The sequence below is a fragment of the Melanaphis sacchari genome, unplaced genomic scaffold, assembly GCF_002803265.2.
Source record: "Melanaphis sacchari strain LSU unplaced genomic scaffold, SCAv2.0 Contig31_pilon_pilon, whole genome shotgun sequence".
Classification (NCBI taxonomy): domain Eukaryota; kingdom Metazoa; phylum Arthropoda; class Insecta; order Hemiptera; family Aphididae; genus Melanaphis; species Melanaphis sacchari.
In genome coordinates this window covers 2579611-2601555 of record NW_020271193.1, presented here as the reverse complement: position 1 = coordinate 2601555, position 21945 = coordinate 2579611, and the positions used below count along the sequence as shown (strand labels likewise).

The following is a 21945-nucleotide window of genomic DNA, read 5'->3' as shown; positions in this document are numbered from 1 at the left end:
TTCGTACAAACTTTTTACGCTCAGCATAAAATGCACAGCAAATTTGTTTAAATAAAAAAAAAAAAAAAATATATATATATTGTTGAATGTGTTTTAATTATTTATATAGTGTTATGTTGTGAGAATGAGTAAGTACTAATCACTCACGTATAAGATAGTAAACCTTCATTGTTCATCTCTAAAAAGCGTGTTTTTAGGTTTAGATATATAACGTGCCTACTGATTTCTCAGATGACGCGGCTCAGAATTCTATTATCTTTGGTATGTCATTTTGCATTTTTAAATAAATTTAAGGCCTAATGTTTAGGGTTTTAATTACTAACATATAGATTTAAAAATATAATTGTAAAAATTAAAACAAGAAAAAACACACTTTTATTATTCTAAATCATTAACAAATTTATTATCATTACATTATTATAATTTATTATATATTAAGTACGTGTGTATGATGTAATTCAAGGTAAGAAATATTTGTTTTATAATACTAAATTTTTGAAAATGCACTGTAATCAAATTTTCTTAAAAAAAAAATTTGATTATTATGATGCATATTCTACTTTTTTTCAAATAAATGTAAGTACATATCTGAAAATTAGTTCAATTATTTCTATTAAGTGAATCCTCTGAAAATGGTGAGTACCTTATTCACAAAAGTTAATTAATCCTCTATTCAATTTTCTTATTACCAATAATTTGAAGACATAATTATATCATTTAAGAGTGATTATAGTGTAGGATATTCAGATTTGAAAATTTATTTAAAATTGTATATGGATAATTCACCTATAAAATTAAAATCCTGTTTGAGTATGAAACTGAAATTTTGAATATGGTTTAAAATATACTTGTAATAAATCATATAATAATATGTTTAAATTTCAATGTACTCTATTGTACATGACTGGATTCAAACAGATCTTTGAATTTCTTTTATTTAATTATTTTTCATTTCAATTAAAAGTGTATATTTTCTGAGTATTTTAAAATAATTTGTATTAATATATCTAAAACTTAATACATTTTTTTAAATTCTAATAATAATTAGTTATTTAGGACAATTTTGTTACATTGTATATGAATAATTTTTGTAATCCTTTTAACACCTATTTAAGGTAGTTTATGGATCTTCTAAATCTGAATATGATCATCACTACCAGGTACTTGTATCTGTTTATCAAGTCCTGCCGTCCAAATATACTACATTCACTGATTGAGGTTGGTTGTTGTGATCACAGTGAAGCTGTTGGACCCTAAATTGGGTCCCCTGAAACACAGCCCCAGGCGAGGCTATCCCTCACAGCTGACCTGTTGGACTTGTATTACCAAGTCCCCTGTTAACCACAACAGGCGACACATTATATTATTAAAAGTTACATAATATTTGTTACAAATCTGCGTACAGATTGTTTTTAGTGTAGTTTTGCATGTCCAAATGCGATTTTTGGGATAAGCCAAAATGGTTGCGGTAATAAATGACTCAACAAATCATAATGGCTTTGCACACTACTTTGGGCGCTGATTAACACTTCTGTGACTGTTGAAATATAAATTCAAATCTTATGATGTGTTTTAGGTTGGGTGATTGATAAAGGAGACCTTTTTTACAGTTAGAAGTATAATTTGTTTTAATTGATTTAATTTTATACAACATTTTTAAAATTTTATAAATAAATACTATCATTAATGATATTAAAATATTTAGAGTACATTATTTATACTTAAAAATTTCAAACAAATTTATATTTTATTTTTCATAAAATATTTTGAAATGGTAACTCATGGGTCTTCATTCTTGCCTGTTTTTATTTCATTGTATATTGATAAATCATTCCATGATTGAGTATCAGCAGTTCCAAATATGACATAAATTAAGTTTCCAATGAAAAAGACACCAGCTGAGTATAAAAACACAATTCCCCATTGATCTTTGTTAGACTAAAATAAAAAGTACTTTTATGTTTTGTAGTGATTTAAAAGAAAAGTTAGCATCTTACACTGTCTGTCACGACAAACCCCACTAATAATGGTCCCAATATTGATGTAATATTTGCTATGCTATTGGTAATTCCCATCAGTGTGCCTGCAAAATTTGGTGCCAAATCTATATGGTTAGTCAAAAAACCTGTGAAAACACCACTATTTAAACCAAGAGTTGCAGTCAACAAGACTATTGCTCCTATAGTTGATGTGTCAAATAAATAGAGTGAGACTAATGTTAAAGCTCCTCCCCAATGAGCTACGCTATTCCACATTTTTCTTTGATTTGTATTTGATATCAAACCGCGTGTCCTGATATAGTCACTAGTCCAGGAAAATGCTATAATCAATATCCACATGATCAAGTATGGCATAGCAGATAAAAATCCATTCTAGGTAATAATATATAATAAATTATCAATTTAAAAGTTTTAATTCTGTTAATATCTTACTGATTTAATGTCGAATTTGAGTATATAATTAATATACGTTGGCATGTTCGTGAATAAAATCCAGAAGCCCAAGTTCTGTGTTAGATGCACAATTATAAGTGTCCACATTGGAATTGACTTAAATATTTTTCCCCAAGGAGTTGGCAAAGGCTATAAAAATATAATATTAGGTCTAATTGACTATCAGAATTGTATTAATTACCTTTTTTGATGTAGTATTACTTAATGAGTTAATAATGAATTTTTTTTCTGCCTCACTCATAGTTTGATGTTCTAATGGGCTGTTGGCTCCCATCAAAGACCATATGAGTACCCATATTAATGTCAGAGCGCCACTTACATAAAATATAGCTGGCCAACCTCCTGAACTACTAGCTAAAAGACCTGCGGTAGGAAGCATAACTAATGATCCAAATTGCGTGCCACTAAACACAAATGAAATCAAACGTCCTTTTTCGGATGCAGGTGCCCATTTTGATATCAAAACATTAACTACTGGAAATACGAAACCCTAAAATACAACTTTTATTTATATATATATCATTTATGCAAGTGAACATTTTCAGTTTATATGAGTTGATAAAAAGAATTTAATTCATTATTTTTTTGTCGTAAAATAAATGTTTGACAAAACCGTTTATTCAAATTGTTTAATTGGGTAATTCAAAAATATATGATATAGATTATTTGAAATATTTGCTACCATTATATATGTTTTAACCTTTTCTACCCACTTAAAATAATTTCAGTGGACGTGTCCATCAATCACATTTTATATAGTAAATGTAAAATTATTTAATTTTGAAATACTATAAATAAATATATTTTATTTGAAAATTAAATTTCCCTTAATTGTTTTTACTTACTTGTGCCATTCCTTGAACCATTCTATTTGCACACATAACTAATACACCACCGTGTATCGCTGACACTGGAGTGAGTATCGTCAAGATTCCACTGATTCCTAATGCACCAGCTAAAAAAAATTTGCCTCCATATTTTTGTGCCATTTGTCCTGCGTATACTTGAGTTATTAGATATCCCCAAAAAAATGAACTTAATATTTTGCTTTTTGATGATTCATCCCAGGGTAGCTCCTATAAAGTTTTAATTTTATATAAATATGAATTTTGTACCATTACCTGAAGAGCTTGTTTGCTTGAATATAATAATTTGCCATACTCACAATGAAATGAGTGTTGGCTCTTGATTTGTCTGTCATGGCTACAATACCTACTGACAGATTAACTCTCAATCCATATGCGATGACCATGCCAAAAAAAATTAATAATGTTTGTGTGTATCGTTCGCCCCATGTAAATTTTTCTACAAAACATTTTGATGTTAAATAACTAATGGTAAAGCATTTTAAAACATACATTTTGTATGACAAACAATAATATTAAGTATATTTTTTTTTTGAAAATTAAAATTTGCCCAACACTTTTTAATTATTTGTGTTATTACATATATATATTATTTACTAGGTATGATGTGTTACTAATATTTTCTCATTAGTGTCGACATTATGTTGATGGTTAATTTTTTACCTCTAGTATGGAAAATTTGTTACTTGTTAACTCTTAACTAAATGTATAATAGTATATAGGTGCATTATTATTATAATTTTTTTTGTGAATTCTTTGTATTTATTCAAATTAAAATGACAAAATATTACTTAGCGTATATTAATGGTTAAGCTGTTCCAATTGTAATACATACTTATAAATTAATTAATTGCTTCACTATTTCAGTGATGCAATACTAATGCATTTCCATGTATAGAGATTAATACTTATTCTAATTGATTACTATACTTTTTTTTTAAGTGAATAATGATATTAGACACTAATAATTCCATTGGCTATTATTATGATTCCTATAATATAATATTTAATAAAAGTTTAATAATTAATGATAAATTAATTACCTTATAGTTTTTTATTTTAGTTAAATTATTGAAATTGAATATAGAATGGTCGATAGAGATATATATTATGATTCAAAAAATTAATTTACCTGACTAATCAATATTGAATATTATTCAAATACCTAGATTGGTTTAATTAATTAGTGAAGAAAAAACAACATAAACAAAAAGATTTCAACATTTTCGGAAAACAGGTAAGTGATATCACTATACTTAAAATATTTTATGTGTATTTATTGTATACAGGGATGAATTGATGATTTTTTTTTTTATAAATTATACTATAATAGATATAAGGTTAAACGGATACTTTTTATAGATTTATGATATACGCTCTATCTATACATTGCTATACTATAATATCTATAACTATAGAGTTAAAGTTCAATAATATGTTTGAAAACTATTCAAATAATTATATAGACAAAGTTTTGTCCAACTCTACTGTTGAATATTTTTTGTTAATATTAAATTTACAAATTTCTAACTTATATTCATTTAAAAAATGTTGTATTAAAGAACTTGAGCAGTTAAAATAATAGTTAAAAGCATAACATAAATTAAAAGAAGTTTTAGGGATTAAAATACACTTAGATACTTTTATAAAAATTTCAGTTGTTGATCACATCAAATAACAAAGTTTTTATGCACTGTTGAACAAGAATTATACTATGATAAGTAAACCATTAAAAGGTGTTGTAAATATTAATGTAGTAAAATAACATTTATAAGTAAGTAGTTTAATTGATAAAAAAAAAAAATTAATTTTAATCTTGGAGGAGCCATTTTTTGGTTATTTAAAAATAATTAAAATTAATAAATAACTATTTTTTGCATAAATAAAACATATGTTTGATTCAGTATTATTTATATATTCATTTTAATTACTTAAATATTACCTGAATATTGACTCCAGGCCATAACTAATAGATTTAGTTTATGAGCGGACTAATGAATATATTGATTTTACAATGATGACGTGTATTTTTTTTTTTTTTTTTTATGTGTATGTTGTAAACATTTAATCAAATTATACATCTCACTTAATGCCTATAGGTACATAATCAATTTTTACTATACTGTTTTTCCAATTTGGTAAACGTCGTTCTAAATGTTTATCACCAACACATTTATTTTTATTTTTGAAAGGTTTTGTTCTTCTTTTGGAATACTTGAGAAGATGCTACACCCACATAAATTGTCTCTGTCTTTTAAACGTTTTTATCTTAACAGATCATTAATAAATTAACTTTAAAATTAAATGTAACACTAAGTCGATTCTACTGAAAGCAAATTTACAATGTTATACGTTTGTAGGACGAAGAAAATACGCGGGTGTGTCATCCTCTAATATAATATATGATCACAGACCTTTTGTTCTTTAAAAAGTTTTTCACTATTTTCTGTCATTTTTTTCCGCTTTGAAGATTTTATCATTTCTAAAATTCAACACGGTTTACATTTTACAGTGAAGCCTCTGAATAGCGGACACTCTGAGTTACTAAAATCTTGTCCGTTCTTCAAAGGGGGTAAATTTTTGAAATGTATAGGTAAACGGTAAATGTTATAATAAAAATAAAATGCACCATGTTAAATTTTATTTTAGTGTTATGTTTAACTTTTTTGATAATATAGGAACCTATTGTATGTATAATAATAAAAAAATGCACAGGTGCCTACTTAAATACAATTTGTTTGATGGGAAAAAGTTACTCAGTTTCATTAGTTAATAACTATGCCGTCTCTGTAAATTTATTAAGTTCATTTGCTAAACTTACAGTAGAAAAGAAAATATTACTGCTTTCTACCTCTATTGACGATATGAAATAATCTACGTCCTTTACAGTGGCTAATGCGTTCAGTACATTTGTAATCGGTATCAACGATCGTCATGAGTGGAAACGATTTTATTCAAAGTGATATACGAGTAAGTTCTTTATCTCTGATTTGGTATTAAGTCTGTTCGTCGTATTGACTAAAATCACATCGCAAAAAGCACTTTTTTACAGTTTCATGCTTGACGTAGGCTTACCCTTGGATCGTAATTTTATGTTATTGTCCCATAATGACTTTAAAAATGTTAGAAAATTTAATACAAGATCCACATTCCTAAATAAGTTATTCTTACATAGATATGTGTGTACAAATATTTAAAATACAATAGATATAATACCTGGCATTTGAAGTTAAAATTTTGACAAAATTCGTCATTATCACGAAAAATTACAAATTGTTTTATAGTTGAAAATGTCTGACTATCTATAGCTTAAAGATTAAATACAAAGTTCTTTTAATGAAACCAAAAAAAATGTTGGTAACTGTCAACTCTTTAATAGTTATGTCGAAGAAACCATAACCAAAAATCTGGAAGTATTAAAAAATGTATTTTGTTCTGTTTTATAACGTGTACGGCAAAATACCTATAGGTTTACGGAACTATTAAACAGTGAAAAAGTTCGAGAAACAAATAATTTAGAAAAAATTGTACCTATTTAATTTATATAAATATAATTAGGTACCTATTTATTATACATTGATCATTGTCATAACTATCATTATACAATTAGTCGTAAAAATATATAAAAAATAATAATATTTTAATTTATTATTATTACAACTAAATAGTTATATAAGTTAATTATTATTTATTATCTACAAGTAATTTGTCATTATAATTACTACTACCCAGAACTTGTACTAATGTGCAGTTATAAAACGCTAATTGTGCAGTACCTACTGCTACTTATTTTAGCATTGTAAAAAAAATAACAAATTTACTATAACAACCAAATATTGTTCATAATATACCTATTTAAGTATTATATTATCATGATATTATGAATTATAATACAACCATGAACTAATGTGGATTGTACCTAATATGTTTTCTATGATGTGGATTGATCCCATTATAACGATAATAATAAAATGTTGAATACAAAATAAGTTCAGGTATCTACTTGTACAGTTTTAAAATGTTCTTAACGCAAAAACTGCTACTACCTACTTCTTTTCCGTAAGAGATGTGATATATTTTGTAATATCAGTTCGACTGCTTCATCGTTTATAGATTTTTGGTATAATATTCGAAGACAACTTTTCATGAGTTTGAAAGTATTTTGTATCCTTTTAGATGTTAATCTAATTTCATTTGTCTAATTCTAATTTTGCGATAACGACACTTATTTCCCATTGCATTTTATCAATTAATTTCCATATCATAAGTTGGTTGTGCCTCAACCATGGGCGTCCCCAGAAATTTTTCTAGGGGGAGGATTAATTTAAAAAAATAAATGAAGATTTTTATACATTTTATTTATAAAACATTATTATTTTTCGTCATTATTACAATTAGGTAACGAATTTAAAATCCTAAGGGGGGCAAGTGTTCCGTCTTGTCAGCTCCCTGGAGACGCCCATGGCCTCAACACATGTTTGAATTTTTTAAATCACCTATCACGAGTATCGGAGTATTTTTTGTTTTTATGTTTCCCATTTAATGTTGATTAATGTATGTTCCAAATTTTTGGTGGATACGACGATTTAATTCGACGTAGTTTTATACTTTTTCCCGAACCAGCCTTTTTGTAAGTACCTGTGACGTGTGGGTATGTACAATCAAAGTAACGACTTTCGACGGTTTTCAAATAGTTCATATTAAGTCTTTGTCAATTTTGTGTAATTGTAAAAAAGCTAGATCGTCTAACATTTCACAAAAATAACGAAAACTCGTTATTTATATACATTGTCAACTTCTGTAGGTAAGTCTAGGTTTTGTGTTTTTTGGTATCTACGTATTTTTATACGAGCGATAAAATTATCTTATTACTAGGTAATTCAAATTCAAATTTTTCACTGGCAGCTTGAATAATCGCTTTCTCAAAATCAATGTGTAACTATTTTTGTTCTTTTAACATAATATTTATTTTAACATATTTTAATAGCATTTTACAAATTGTTAATTAATTTTCTAAACATTTACAATTTTTGTCCTCGATATAATTAAATATAGATGTAACTACATTTAGTTGAAACTATTTTAACAAAACTCGAACGCTTACTTTCGATAAATGTTTTGGTAAATTTTACACAAAATCTGAATTATGGCTTTAAATTTAAATATTTTTTTATTAAGTGATAAAAACATTCTTTTTTTTTTTATAAATGAAATTTACAATTTTTACTTATGACACAATGAGTAAATGAGGTACATAAAAAATATACACTCAAGGTCGTAAAAATTAGTCATTCAAAGAGAACAAAAAACATAAGAATATCTATTAATAATAGTATATTAACTGATTAGGTATATTATTATTTCAACGACTGGTTTCAAAAAAAAAAATATATATATATAGTAGGTACGATTCGAAAAATACGAGTTAGGTATATACTTTACAGTAGTAAATAAAATAATGAGTGAAATGAATAAAATACTTATCAACAATTCTGATTTTTTATCTGTAGTATCAGTACTTAATCCTATATCAATTAATTTTTAAATGATAATTGTGTTTTAAAATTTACAAATTATTACAAAAATGATGAATATTTTTCGAATAAAGTAATGAATCAAAGTAAATTAGCAAAAAAACATGTACAGTAAATAAATAAGTATAAAAGTGTTATGAACTTTTACAAAGTAATTCGCGATTTGAGAAAGTTATTTGAGGACATTAAATAGGTTATTAAACGCGTTCAATCCTACAAGCGTAGGTTCGCTAAAATATAAATTTAATTATTAGTTAATATTATGGTAGACTATATATTTTAAAAAGTATATTAAAAATACCCTTCAAAAGAATTTTAATTTTGGACACGCCTTTGAACCATCCATGTGTATTATACTCGTAAATCTAATCTGTATAATTAGGGAATAGGTAGGTATTAATAATAAAAACCAATGAGTTATGTCCAAACATGTGAAGTGTATGCCGAAAATATCACGCATAGTTAGTATGTTTAACATGAGGTTTCAAAGTACACATAAAATATTAATGGAAAACATAATAAAGTTTTAGAAAAACAACAAAAATCATTATTTATTTTATTAAAACTATCTATACTATTTAACAAGTAAAAACCTTTAAAAATAATGAAATAACTTTTTCGATATAATTAATGAAAATGGTTTATAGTTGGTCGATTCGGGGTACCCAGCTGTTTTGTTGTAAACTTAGTTAATTTTATATATATATTAAAATATTTATGATTTAATTGATTGATATATTCTGTAGTTTAGATTGTGGTACTGGTGTAGGATTGTAGTGGAAGTACTAAATAACTAAATGTATTCTTTGCTATACCATTAAAAATTTACTCCAGCTCCTACAGTTATACGGAAGTAGGTACTAGGTATATCTATTCAATTCAGGTATATTGTAGGTACTTAATATAGACATTGACAAAAATATGGAATTGACTTAAGAAACATAGTCCCTTCACAAACTTCACAAATTTCTGTCAAATAATTCTAATTTTAAATAAGTACCTACTTTTTACTAAGCATGTAAATAAGTATCATTTTTTAGAAAATAATTTAGAAATATGATTTGTGAGATTTAAATTAAATTTTATTCCCTTCAACAAATCTGGGATATTTGCCCTATATGCATATTATAATTTATTTTTGATATAAGTAGAACGTAATATAATATGGTAATGCTCAGTGGCATACAGAAGCCCAGAAGAGTGAAGACAGATACAAAATTTTAAAATTATCGCGATAAACTGATAACCATGTCCTATTATTTAAATATAGTACGGTCTACAAATTTAAAGATAAACCTAGTTAATAAAATAGATTTCTATCACTTTTTATCGGTAATGTAATTAAATAGAAAAATTTGTTAGCAGTGACCGCCATTTTTTAAAATAAAACAGATAATACAGAAATTTAATTCATGTAAATTAAAAATTATTTTTTTATAAAATATATAATAATGATATATATCATACAGTATAATATAAACAAACCTTACCTTGGTTGAGCAAGGTACTTAGTTATTTTCAGTGAATTTGTTACTAAAAATCGTATGGTACACAGAGAGGATAAAATATAAGTATCTATTCAAAATTTAATCATAATAGCAGAAAAGCGTTTCTCATGCTTACATAAAACATTTTAGCCTGTGAACACCAAGGAATCTACATATATGTATTTTGTAATACCAGCTGTATAACTAACGCGACCATAGTTTTTACCTCTCAGAGTAGGACAGTAAATTTTAATTGGAAAACAAAATTTTTTGTGTAAATTTACAACTATAACAATTTTAATTAAACAAATTATTTTAAATAAGTAAAATAATGTTTATTTATAATTAGAAGTTGTGTAAATATGTATAATTACATACGTTTTCTATTACGATAATCAAATACGTGCTCTTTTTTAATAGAATGCAATGCAATGCAGATTGCTTTTTGTTGTGGTTTTTTTTTTTTTGACAAAGCTCGAAAGTAGGCCTGTTCTGCTAAAGCGGGACGTATATGGTTCCGATTTCCCCGAGGAAACAATGAACAAATGTTGAAATATAAAATATAGCATTATGTATTAGTGTATCTACTTTTGACTAAAGTTCCAGCTTTTTTAATTTTATTATCTTCATAATCAATGATAACCTTATAATATGAACCAAAAATAAATTCATGTGAATCTTTATAGCAATCTATATTGGGGTTAAAAACGAATCAAAAAACACCCCAAATCTATTGATTGAATAGTTCCTATACCTACGATCCCCGTATAATTAAAAATAAATTAATTTTAATATGGAAAAAATATTTTAGTATACGATACCTATGATTTCTTATTCATTAGTTTATATAAAAACGAACAAATCGAAGAGGACTTGAGTAATCATGAAGTAGCCTTTCAAAATCTAATAGTTTATGTAAAATAATATTTTGATAAATAAACAATATACGTATGTGTGTACATTTGTATGCTATACAAACGCTGTATTGATATGACTTGGTTAAAGGAATTGTGTATCTATATGCCTAAATATACGTATTTAGGCATAAGTGCACCTATATTTGATAGAGTGCCCACTAATTTGAGATTTAAATGAGTCGTGAATTATAAAAAATTATGGCTTTAAATTATGTTAATCAATTATAAGTAACATTTTTAACGGCAATATTTGAGTTTGAGATAATGGGTATAGGTCGCTACAGAATTTGCATAAAAATTCTTGACTGCCGCATACTCTCACCTGCAAATATATCTAACAAGTATATATTATATTTATACCTAACATCTTATACAGTATCTGATTACCTATAAACTATGATAAAAACATATAAAAGTCACAAGCTGTTGGTCGGTATACCCAATAATACGGCGCACCTACAGGCTACAATAAATTAATGATATTAATTATAAAAGTACGCAAGAATAATGGAAATTATAATTTTTTTTTTTATATTTTTAATGAAATCACTATAAACTAGTTTTACCTAATATAATATTATTTTATTTCGTAAATGCTTCTTTGCTACCCATTTAATTATTTTAATTAAATTTATGATAATTAAAGTTATAACTGATAATCTGACCATGTGTCATGATTGTACCATCAAATCATTAATTTAGAGTAATTAAAGTTATTTATAAATGTAACACTATCTATTACATATTAATTTATATATTTATATATATGTATGTATACAAGTATATGTATGCGTCTATATACTATATAGTATACATGGCTTCTACTTACATTTATCATAAGTTAATAATTACCTACTTTTAAAGTAATAACTAATAAGTATTGACTAAAAAATACGTTTATCGTTCAGTTCATAATCTAATAATAACGTAATAAGTGAGGTAACTTACCTACATTATTACGTTTAATAATTATAATACAATATAATTACATATTGTAATATATAGGTAGGTATATGTATATAGAGTCCTCAGTAAGGCGACACTGTGGTAAACAAGTATAAATTATGTATACCTACCTAATTTATACTTGTTTACCACAGTGTCGCCTTACTGAGGACCTATATTATTTATACAGATATTATAGTCTTAGCTTAATAAATTATTGGTTTACGTAAAATGGTTACAAGATAAAAAGTATTTTTAATATTTATAAGCCGTTGTGTAAACAGGAATAAAAGAAAGACATATTTACGACTTTAGGAGTGATCGATTAATAGTTCTTTATTTATCTAATACGTAATATTTTAAATTCTGATGAGCCGAACGCATGGGCATCATTTCAGTTTTTTTTTTTTTTTTTGGTTGTGCGAGGTTTCAAGTAGACCATTTTGATATTTCGCCAGGCCATATATAAAAATATATATACGTATATGTACATTATCCTTCTTTTAATTATTTCCATACGTCGCATAGACCGAAACATTGCATCAATATAAATAATAAAAATCAATTTAAAAACTAAAATATAATAAATAATTAACAGTCATAATAATTGATAGTATACCAATATTGATAAATGTAAATATAAAAATTAAAATACAATTTAAAAAGATTTAACTTTGAGCATTATATCAACAGGATGTAGGCCTATTAGTATTATTTTAAAAATAAAGGATGCAACTGCACATCCTGATCCCCCATCCCCCCAAATGATGCCCCTGACGGAACGATAAGTATATTATTGAGACTTAGTTTTACAATGATTTGTTTTAAATTTTAAAGGGACTAGGGACTGATTGATCTTCCAATGTTTTTTTTATATGTATATATATATATATATATAAATATGTTAAACGTTATATCTGGAAATCAAAAGAGAATATATAACGATATATTAACTAATATACATTATAAAATTAACTTAGTAATACAAGTTGACAGACTGTCTTTGCTCAGAATAGTTTTTCATTTCAATGATGATATCATTGAATTCAAATTAATAGATACGTTACAGTGACCTATACTCAATAATTAAATACTTACATTCATCGACACCTAATATTAGCAGAGTATTACATATAAACTTTACCCCCTTTTTTTGTATTCACCACCAACTTTTTTTTGAGCAGCAAAAACTCTTCATGATTTAACTTTGAGAATTTAGGAATTTGTTGGTATTTTGAACTTATACTCATAAATGCACATAAAATTTTAATTTTATTATCCAATAAGGCTTGAAAAATACTATAGTGGTAATACAATTCTTTTATTAGAAACTATAAAAAAGCTTATAGCATTAAATGCTACATCAAATATTCAAGCGTAAAAAAGTGATTTCTCATCGAACAATTTTCGTTATTATTTAAAAGTATTAATCATACAAAAATTTGAAACATTAACGAAGAAAATTTCTAGTGTTAGCTTCTAAATGGAATGATACATGGGTCATATACTTAGGTACCTTAGTACCTACATGTTTTTACGAAAACAATTAAGTACCTACTAGAAATTAAAAAAAAGTTTTATATGGAGTACAATAAGCCAAAATGACAGAAAACTAATGTTGTATATAAATATTTCTGTTTTTTTTTTTTTGTTTTTCCAAATCATTAAGAAAAGTACTAAGAATTCTTTTTTAAACTTTAAATTTTCTACCGAAAAACTGCACTCTCAATGTTAAAAGTTGAAGTATTTTTTTTATTCTAAAAAAAGATATAAAACGCAAAAAAAAAAATAAGCACATTAGCTCAACATTTAAAACTTGTATAAAAACTTTATATTATTTTATAAAAATAAATTTTTAATTGAATTTTTTATGAAATAAAATTATCGATTTTTGATTAAAAGTTTAACATATAAATACCTACTTATTTTAATAACTCTAATTATTAGTTAATTTGTTTATTTATTTATTATTATTTTTTTTTTTGATTTTTACATGATATACTTAATTAAATTTCTTTAGGTAAGAGTAAAAAAAATTAATTATACATCATGTTTTTTTTTAAATAGGTAACACTTTTTATGATCATGTATTTATTTTTTCTATAATTTTGTTAAAATATTTTAATATTTTGTATTTTAGTTTGCGAATATTTTATAAAACATTTATTAAGTAATAAGTAACTAATTATATAAAAAAAAAATAATAATAATATTATATTTATTTATGTTATTATCCCATATGCGATATGCATATTTTATAACCTATACCTAATGCGTGCAAAATGCATTTAATTATTGTTAATTCATAGTTTTACCTTTTTTCTCCTCTTCTTTTATATCGTTCTCCATTATATTATAATTATAGATTATATTTTCTTAAATACTTCAATAATATAATAATTGATAAATCTATTTCGAAAAAAATGCATTATATTTATAAAAACTTAACGCGTATACGACCATTATGACTAACTAATACAAACTAACGATAATTTCTCCGATAAATCTCCCATAAGCAATACGAGAACAACGTCCATTCGATTCCACCTCCATATTATTGAACTAAATACAACGTAAATTCTAAAACGCATTTAAAGTTAATGTTTCGCGTATAATTTATATTGTTTATACCTGTAATATGAATATTATTAACAAATCAAATGCATAAAACCATTTAAGCGATGCATAATATTTATTACTAAAAAATTATACTAAATTTTAAGTATTATAGTATAATAGTATAATACTATAAAGTAATATAGGTTTTAGAAAAACGATGATAATAATTAATAATCAATATATATTTTTAATCATTCCTTTTGATAGATTACGTATGTATATTGTATACAATTATATCAACGTTGTATTAATGTACTATACTACTATTAATATGCATTTAAAACTTATTTGTATACTGTTAATTACCTTTGGACATGATTGTGTACTACTTAGTAAAAAAAACTCATTATATCTGTACTATGAATGTGTATTATTTATTAGTTTGTTACATATATATTTGGTGTTATAATGTTGTCGGTTTCTTTACACGTTTTTGTCCTTGAGGTGGTTAAATCTAAAAACAACAACTAGTCATAGTTTTCGAAAAATTAAGCAAAATAGTATACTAAAGGTTTGTAAAAAAAAAATCTTGTTTTTTTATTACTTTGGACAGAGAATACTAATCTTGTATTTTCGTCACTCGTTGCCCAAAATTTCTAATCGTTTTACATATATATTTTTATATTCATGCAATAACAATAAATTTCTCGAATTCAGTGGTTTTCAACCTCGAGTTGTGATTCAAATTGGGGTCACGGATGTTTTTAAAGTAAGTTGCAAGTGTATATTATACACTAGTTGCCTTGTTATTTCAGCACAATTTTTTTTTTTAAATTAATAAAAAAATTGAGAAAGGATATCGTATTTTGAATATCATTTTAGTGACCAGTGTATTTGTATGTGTAATTTCTATTTTTTATTCATATTTTCATTATTTTATGCAATAATAATTAGTAATGTTAATAACGGAGAATTATTTTTATAATTATTTTGGTTATTTTCGCAAAAAATTAAATTTCAATAATTTAGGTCCACGTTTATAAAAAGTTGGGAATCATTGGTTCAATTGAAACAATTGAATCATAATATTATATATTTAATTAAAACAATATAGGCATCCGATAAGTATCTCCTATACGCGCTAAACCAAACAATGTGTAATTTATAAAAATTAAAACCTTGTTTAATTTTCTGTAAGACAGCCCCTTTCTTTTGATTTTAATTTTAAAGAAATTAAGAATACATAAACATAAAATATTAATCCGTTTAAGTTAATAACATATATTATTTCGTTAACAAGGCCGCAGTTTATACGTAGCCTACTAAACACTATAGTTTTTCCGATAACGTAACATCAGACTATCAAAGTAACATCAATTAAAGTAACTATCAATCTATAGACAAATAGACTTCTGTTTATTTTAATGATTATATAATATGATAATTAATGATGTAAATTCTGATTATAATGAATAATAATACCTAATCCGGCCAATCTAACGAAACTAAACCAAAAACAAAACCAGATGAATTATAATATTATTAAATAGTTAAATAGTATAGGTACAAGTCTACCACTCGTGGTTCTTTACTAAATAACCACCTTGCAACCATACTTTAATCATTTCATCACTTGTCATCATGTTTAAAATATGTTTTATTGTAATAATAATTGAATCAAAACAACTGCAATTATGTATATAATATCAAACAAATAAACAACGACTAAACATTAAAACAGTAAAGTTATATTTTTTAAACAAAAAAAAAAAACGAAAATTATAAAAGATTAAAAAAATTTTCTGTAATTATATAAGTTTACATAATTTCCACATTAATTACCAAGCAAGTATCATTTTATATTTTGATTAAACATCTATTCAAGTTCTAATTTTTTGAATTTTTTATTTGGTATTTTACTTAAATACCATACTTATAAGTTATAAATTATTATCACATAAGTATAATGTATTAATGACATGCTTATTTTTATTTTTGTTCATAATATTTAATAATTCAGTAAACAAGCAATATATAAGAAATATAAATGTATTATCATTCACAAAAAATGAAAATCATAACAATTTATGATAAAAAAGAGCAATAAGTACTCACAGATAAGTGAAACTTCTTATATGACAATAAAATTCAAGTATTTAAAAATGTGGTCTTAAAATATACTTCAAAATTAAAAAAAAATCAGAATTTAAATAGATACATAATGATATATATAATTAAAGAATAAAATTGAAGCGAGCAAATACTTGATGAATTCTGCATGTATATAGTATATAGTATATACTATATTTATTTATTATATACCTAGCTGTTATCCAAACCAGCGTGCCACTGCATGTGGGAAGTACTAAAAAATTCAGTCCTTGCTGTTATTAATTAAAATACAATTAATTCACCTAAGATATTCACGCAGTACGACACGACTACGCGAATCAAACATATAGTAAGGCTATGGTAATTACAAAAATTGGATAATGATAATACAAAATAAACATTAAAATAAAATTACGACATTATTACCACAAAACCATATGACGCAGAAAATAATTTTGAAGGCTGATGTATATCTATAGTTATGAAATCAATTTTTACACAAGATAAATTAACAAAGGATAAGTCAGAAATTTAGTAACTTCAAACGTAGTAAATTTCTCCAGTACGGCCGCGGCAGTACACGTATTACTGTAATAGTATACTACATAATGTACTTACGCTCAAACAAGTAAAACGTATTCCTAAAAATATTATAGGATTTTGGGTATTATAATATGACATAGTAGGAAACAGGGACTTTAGATACATACAAAATAAAATTTATGCAATGTCAGCGCACGATGTTTTCTTTCTCTGAAGATTCACGCAAAACATGATAAACTTTCATTCAAAAAAACCAATTCTTTGTTTTTAGCATTAATATTAAAGTGAATCGACCCGTTATCAGACTTATGGTTAAGAATATTATCCATGATGTTTACATACTGAATTTTTTTACGATATTTTAATTTTTACGCGAGTTATGAGTATGTAAAATATTGCGATTTAAAAATTCTTTTATATCGCTTTTAAATTGAAATATTGTAAAAATGTTAACGCTTAAATGTAATTGATGTCCCGAAATTCAATCTTGTTCTTGCAAGTACGAATGTACTTAATAAAACTAACAACATGTCAACATACATTTGGTTTTGCTGTCGTGTACGGGTAACGCGGAAGAAAGGGAAAACAAATTATAATGGCTTGACAAACTCTTAATAAATTATATTAGGTAGATAGGCACTTATATTATGATTCATAATATATACAGTTGGGTCTCGATAATCCGAACACAGGCTAATCCGAAAGACGCGGTAATCCGAACGAGCTTGAGGATTACCTTATCGCTGTATGTAATATGTACGTATGTACGTATGTATTTATAAATAATATTTTTCGCTAATAAAATTTTTCGATTATGTTTGTAATCGCACGTGTATGTCGTTTAGATATGAACGTCGATTACATACGTTCGTCAGTTGAGTGTCGTACTGCATAAAGATCGTTTTACACTGCGTATTGTAACATTTAATAGTAAGGTTCATAATTATACTCATAATTATATTAATATTTTTATATATACATTGTCTTTTGAAATTACAAGTTTTTACACGATTAATATAGATAAAAATAAAAATTCATAATTTAAATTACAATAAAATTGATGTTTTTTTTAAGCTATAGGTAATCCGAACAAATCGCTAATCCGAACGACCCCTTTCCCCAATCACCTTCGGATTATCGAGACCCGACTGTATATAGTTTTTCGTAGATATACGCTATTTCTCTGCAGAAATTCATGCGATAATACATATTGACACATGACAAATTGACAAATATAAAAACACAATGATTAGTTATTTGTTTATTATGTCGCCATCATATCGTATGTATATGAATATATGACATATAGACATGTCATGTATATGAATTAACTCCCGACTTTGAAGTTTTTGAACGGAAAAAAAATAACAAATATAAAACATGGCACTAAATCAGTGATATCTTAATTTTAGTGAAGCTTAGTTTATGAGTAAATTAGAAAACAGCGTGTACCTACCTACCTACCTCGCTTTGTATACTAATTAGACCAAGTTGGACATTCCTATGTTGGATACTTGGATTGGATATTGGGGTATAGTATTTTCGGACGTGGTTCAGAGTGTTCAAACTCTTCATAAATTTTTCTGATGATTCTAAGAACAGTCTTTGAAACTTATTTGTCAAACTTGATCAAAATTGTATTTCGTATGAATTCTAAACATTTTAAATTAATAACTATTAAATATTTTACTTATTAAAAAGTAATTATATATTTACTATTTGTTTTATTGTCATATTTATTTAAGTTTCTCATTGTATTATTTGATAACATAACATTTTTATTTTATGAAACAGACAGTTATTTGAAGTATTTCGATATGTATAAATTAAATTTTGCACTATTATAGTTTTTGAATAATAGACCAATATTTTGCGGGATATCCAAATACCACTCCACTCCGCTTATTAATTTTAATTTGGATTGTTCGTCTAATTTATATGAATTCAAGTTCTCAAAATAATTTTTGCTCCAGAATATGAAATTAAAATTGCATGTTGTCATATAAAAACTTAAAAAATATATAATCATAAAAATAGGTAAAAAATATAATTTTTTTAAAACACTTGCTTTTTATTACTTAAAATTATTTAAAAGAAATATTTTCAAAAACGTTAATTATTTATTAAATAATGAGTGGTTTATCTTAAAAGAAGCGCCTGATATATTTTTTAAAACTAAATCTTAATTTATTATATTTTAGCAAAAGCAAAATAATATTAAAATTAACTTATCCTTCATTGGAATAAAGATCGTCCAATACTTAGCTGTATATCTTAAGGTACTTTCCCACAATTTTATCAGGATTTTGACATTTAATATATAAAATAAAGATAATATATATATTTTTTTTTAATCCATTTTATTTTAATTTCGTAATCCAGTAACCTTATCCCTATGTATTCAGTCATTTCTTTATAGGTCTATGGACTATGATTAATCCACAGCCACATTACTTATAATATGAATCTTTTATAGTTAAAGTTGAATATTTTATTCCTTGATGAAAAATATGTATTTTATGGTCATGATTATTAAAAGATTTAATATTTCCTTATGTTCATGACTAAGATATAGTTTTAAAAAATTGAAATATTTTCTAAAATTATTATTAATGCAAATTTAACTGTTTATATGGGTTTTTTAATCCTTAAGTAACCTAAAATTTAATAAACTAAATTAAATACCTAATGTTCTTGAACATTAAATTTTTAAATTATAACTATGCATGTTACTCCCGAATTAAATTGATTCATATCAATACTATGTAATTTATACAAACAATGAGAACATGAAGTATGTACCTAATGATATATTTCTTTTGTAGCCGTTGTAAGATGTATATTATATATAAATATTAAAAAAAAATATAAGCATACAAAAAACAAGACAATTTCATTTGAGTTATTAATATAACATTAAAGTATTATAATTTATTGTAGTAAACATTTTAATATAATTTTGAATAAATTAATACATATAATAAAATAAAAAAATTATCAAAAAGGAAGAGTAAATGTATAAATGTATATTGTATGTTCATATATACAATATATTTAACACAAATAATCTATAACTTTAATAAATTAAGTGAAAAAATACAAATACGTATTCAAGATTAAAAATCGATATTGTTGTTACTTCTTTCAAATTTTCAAATTATTTTATTGAAGAATATGAAGAAAGTAGAGTGTCTTGGACAAATATTCAATAAAATAATAAAATAGCCAATCTACTTGAACAAACAATAAAACAATTTTATAAATCCCTACTTATGTTATTAAAAGTAGGCAATAAGTATTATTCATTAATAATAAAGTATACAGAATACAGATCGTAAACATAATTCGTTTACAATTATTTTTATAATGTTTTTATTTTGCATAATATATATATATATTATATATTTTAGAGTAGATATAAAACTATTAAATTATTTTATGAAATTGTATTTTATACTTAGAATAGTCAGAAATACAATAATATAATTTAATATTTAATTTATAAATATGAATTTTCTATAAGAGTATAATTCTTTATTATTAAGTACCTGTAAATTTTCATTTAGTAATTAAAATTTTATTATTTCAATAAAATAAAAATATAGTAGATATTAGATATATATATATTATAGACATATACAATATATATATATATATATTTGGTTAATATGTATAGAAAAAGTCTTACCTGTGTTAAAGAAACTATATTCTATATATTATATTTTATTAATAAACTTTAAAATGATTAAAAAGATTATAATTTTTTATACAAAGTATATAATAACATTCATATTTTAATAGTATTATTATTATTAAACAAAATTATTAAATATTACTTTTAATAAAAGACACATAAATAATTTAAACAGGTTAGACAACACATATATAATTTAAAAATTATTTGTTAGATTTAAGTATATATATATATATAAATACATTTTGGCACAAGTCATGTAATATAAATCTTTAAAGTTATGATTATATAAACGTGGGCAACAATTATGATAACCATATGCCAATGAAATTCAAATTAATAAAGTTATTTTTTCCATTAGTTTCTATTATACGTTATTATCAAGAAATTATATGGATTTGAGTATCTAGTTAGTTCTAATAAAGGGGTGGTTTTTTCAGTAAATACTAATTATTTTAAAATGTCTGAACGTTTTCGAAAAAATTTTTAGAATTTTTTGTGTGTATTTTAATAATAAATATTAATTTGATAAATGTCATAAGCTAAAAATTGTATTGAATAAAATTAATCAATATAATTATTTAGTATCTTTAAGCTGAAATTAAAGCGAAATGTTTGAATATCTATTTTATCACACATAAATTTTAAATTGTAAGTAATATACTAAATTATTTTATAGTGAATTGTCAAACTGTGCACGAACAATACATTAAAGTGTTTACAAAATTCTAAGAACAGAAAAAATTGAATTTGAATACAAATATTACAATGATTTAAAGATACCTATAGTAGGTATAAAAAAGTGTCATGTATATTAAATAATTCAAAAAGTTAA

At 24.6% G+C, this 21945-nt stretch overlaps 1 protein-coding gene across 2 annotated transcripts; it reads right to left on the bottom strand.

Annotated features, from left to right (window-relative positions):
* Positions 1-1705: 1705 nt before the first annotated feature.
* LOC112596318 (putative inorganic phosphate cotransporter) lies at positions 1706-14642 on the bottom strand. 2 transcript variants are annotated; one of them, XM_025341927.1, is made up of 7 exons: positions 14518-14642; positions 3619-3758; positions 3299-3529; positions 2635-2943; positions 2433-2582; positions 1998-2372; positions 1706-1938 (listed from the first exon to the last, which is right to left on the bottom strand). In XM_025341927.1, the coding sequence occupies exons 1-7, from the start codon at positions 14549-14551 to the stop codon at positions 1780-1782; spliced, it is 1398 nt and encodes a 465-aa protein (XP_025197712.1). In that variant the 5' UTR covers positions 14552-14642; the 3' UTR covers positions 1706-1779. The 2 variants fall into 2 exon arrangements, with proteins under 2 accessions (XP_025197712.1, XP_025197713.1); XM_025341928.1 differs by lacking the exon at positions 14518-14642 and adding an exon at positions 5262-5319 and having other exon boundaries at positions 1780-1938.
* Between the last annotated feature and the right edge of the window lie 7303 nt (positions 14643-21945).

Bases quoted from the DNA above. Each gene is read 5' to 3' on its own strand.
- LOC112596318 (XM_025341927.1), bottom strand. From the start codon at position 14,551: ATGGAGAACGATATAAAAGAAGAGGAGAAAAAAG. The intron at 3,530-3,618 runs GTGAGTATGGCA...AAAACTTTATAG, and splicing joins GAGCCAACACTCATTTCATT to GAGCTACCCTGGGATGAATC. The intron at 1,939-1,997 runs GTAAGATGCTAA...TTTTTATTTTAG, and splicing joins GGTTTGTCGTGACAGACAGT to TCTAACAAAGATCAATGGGG.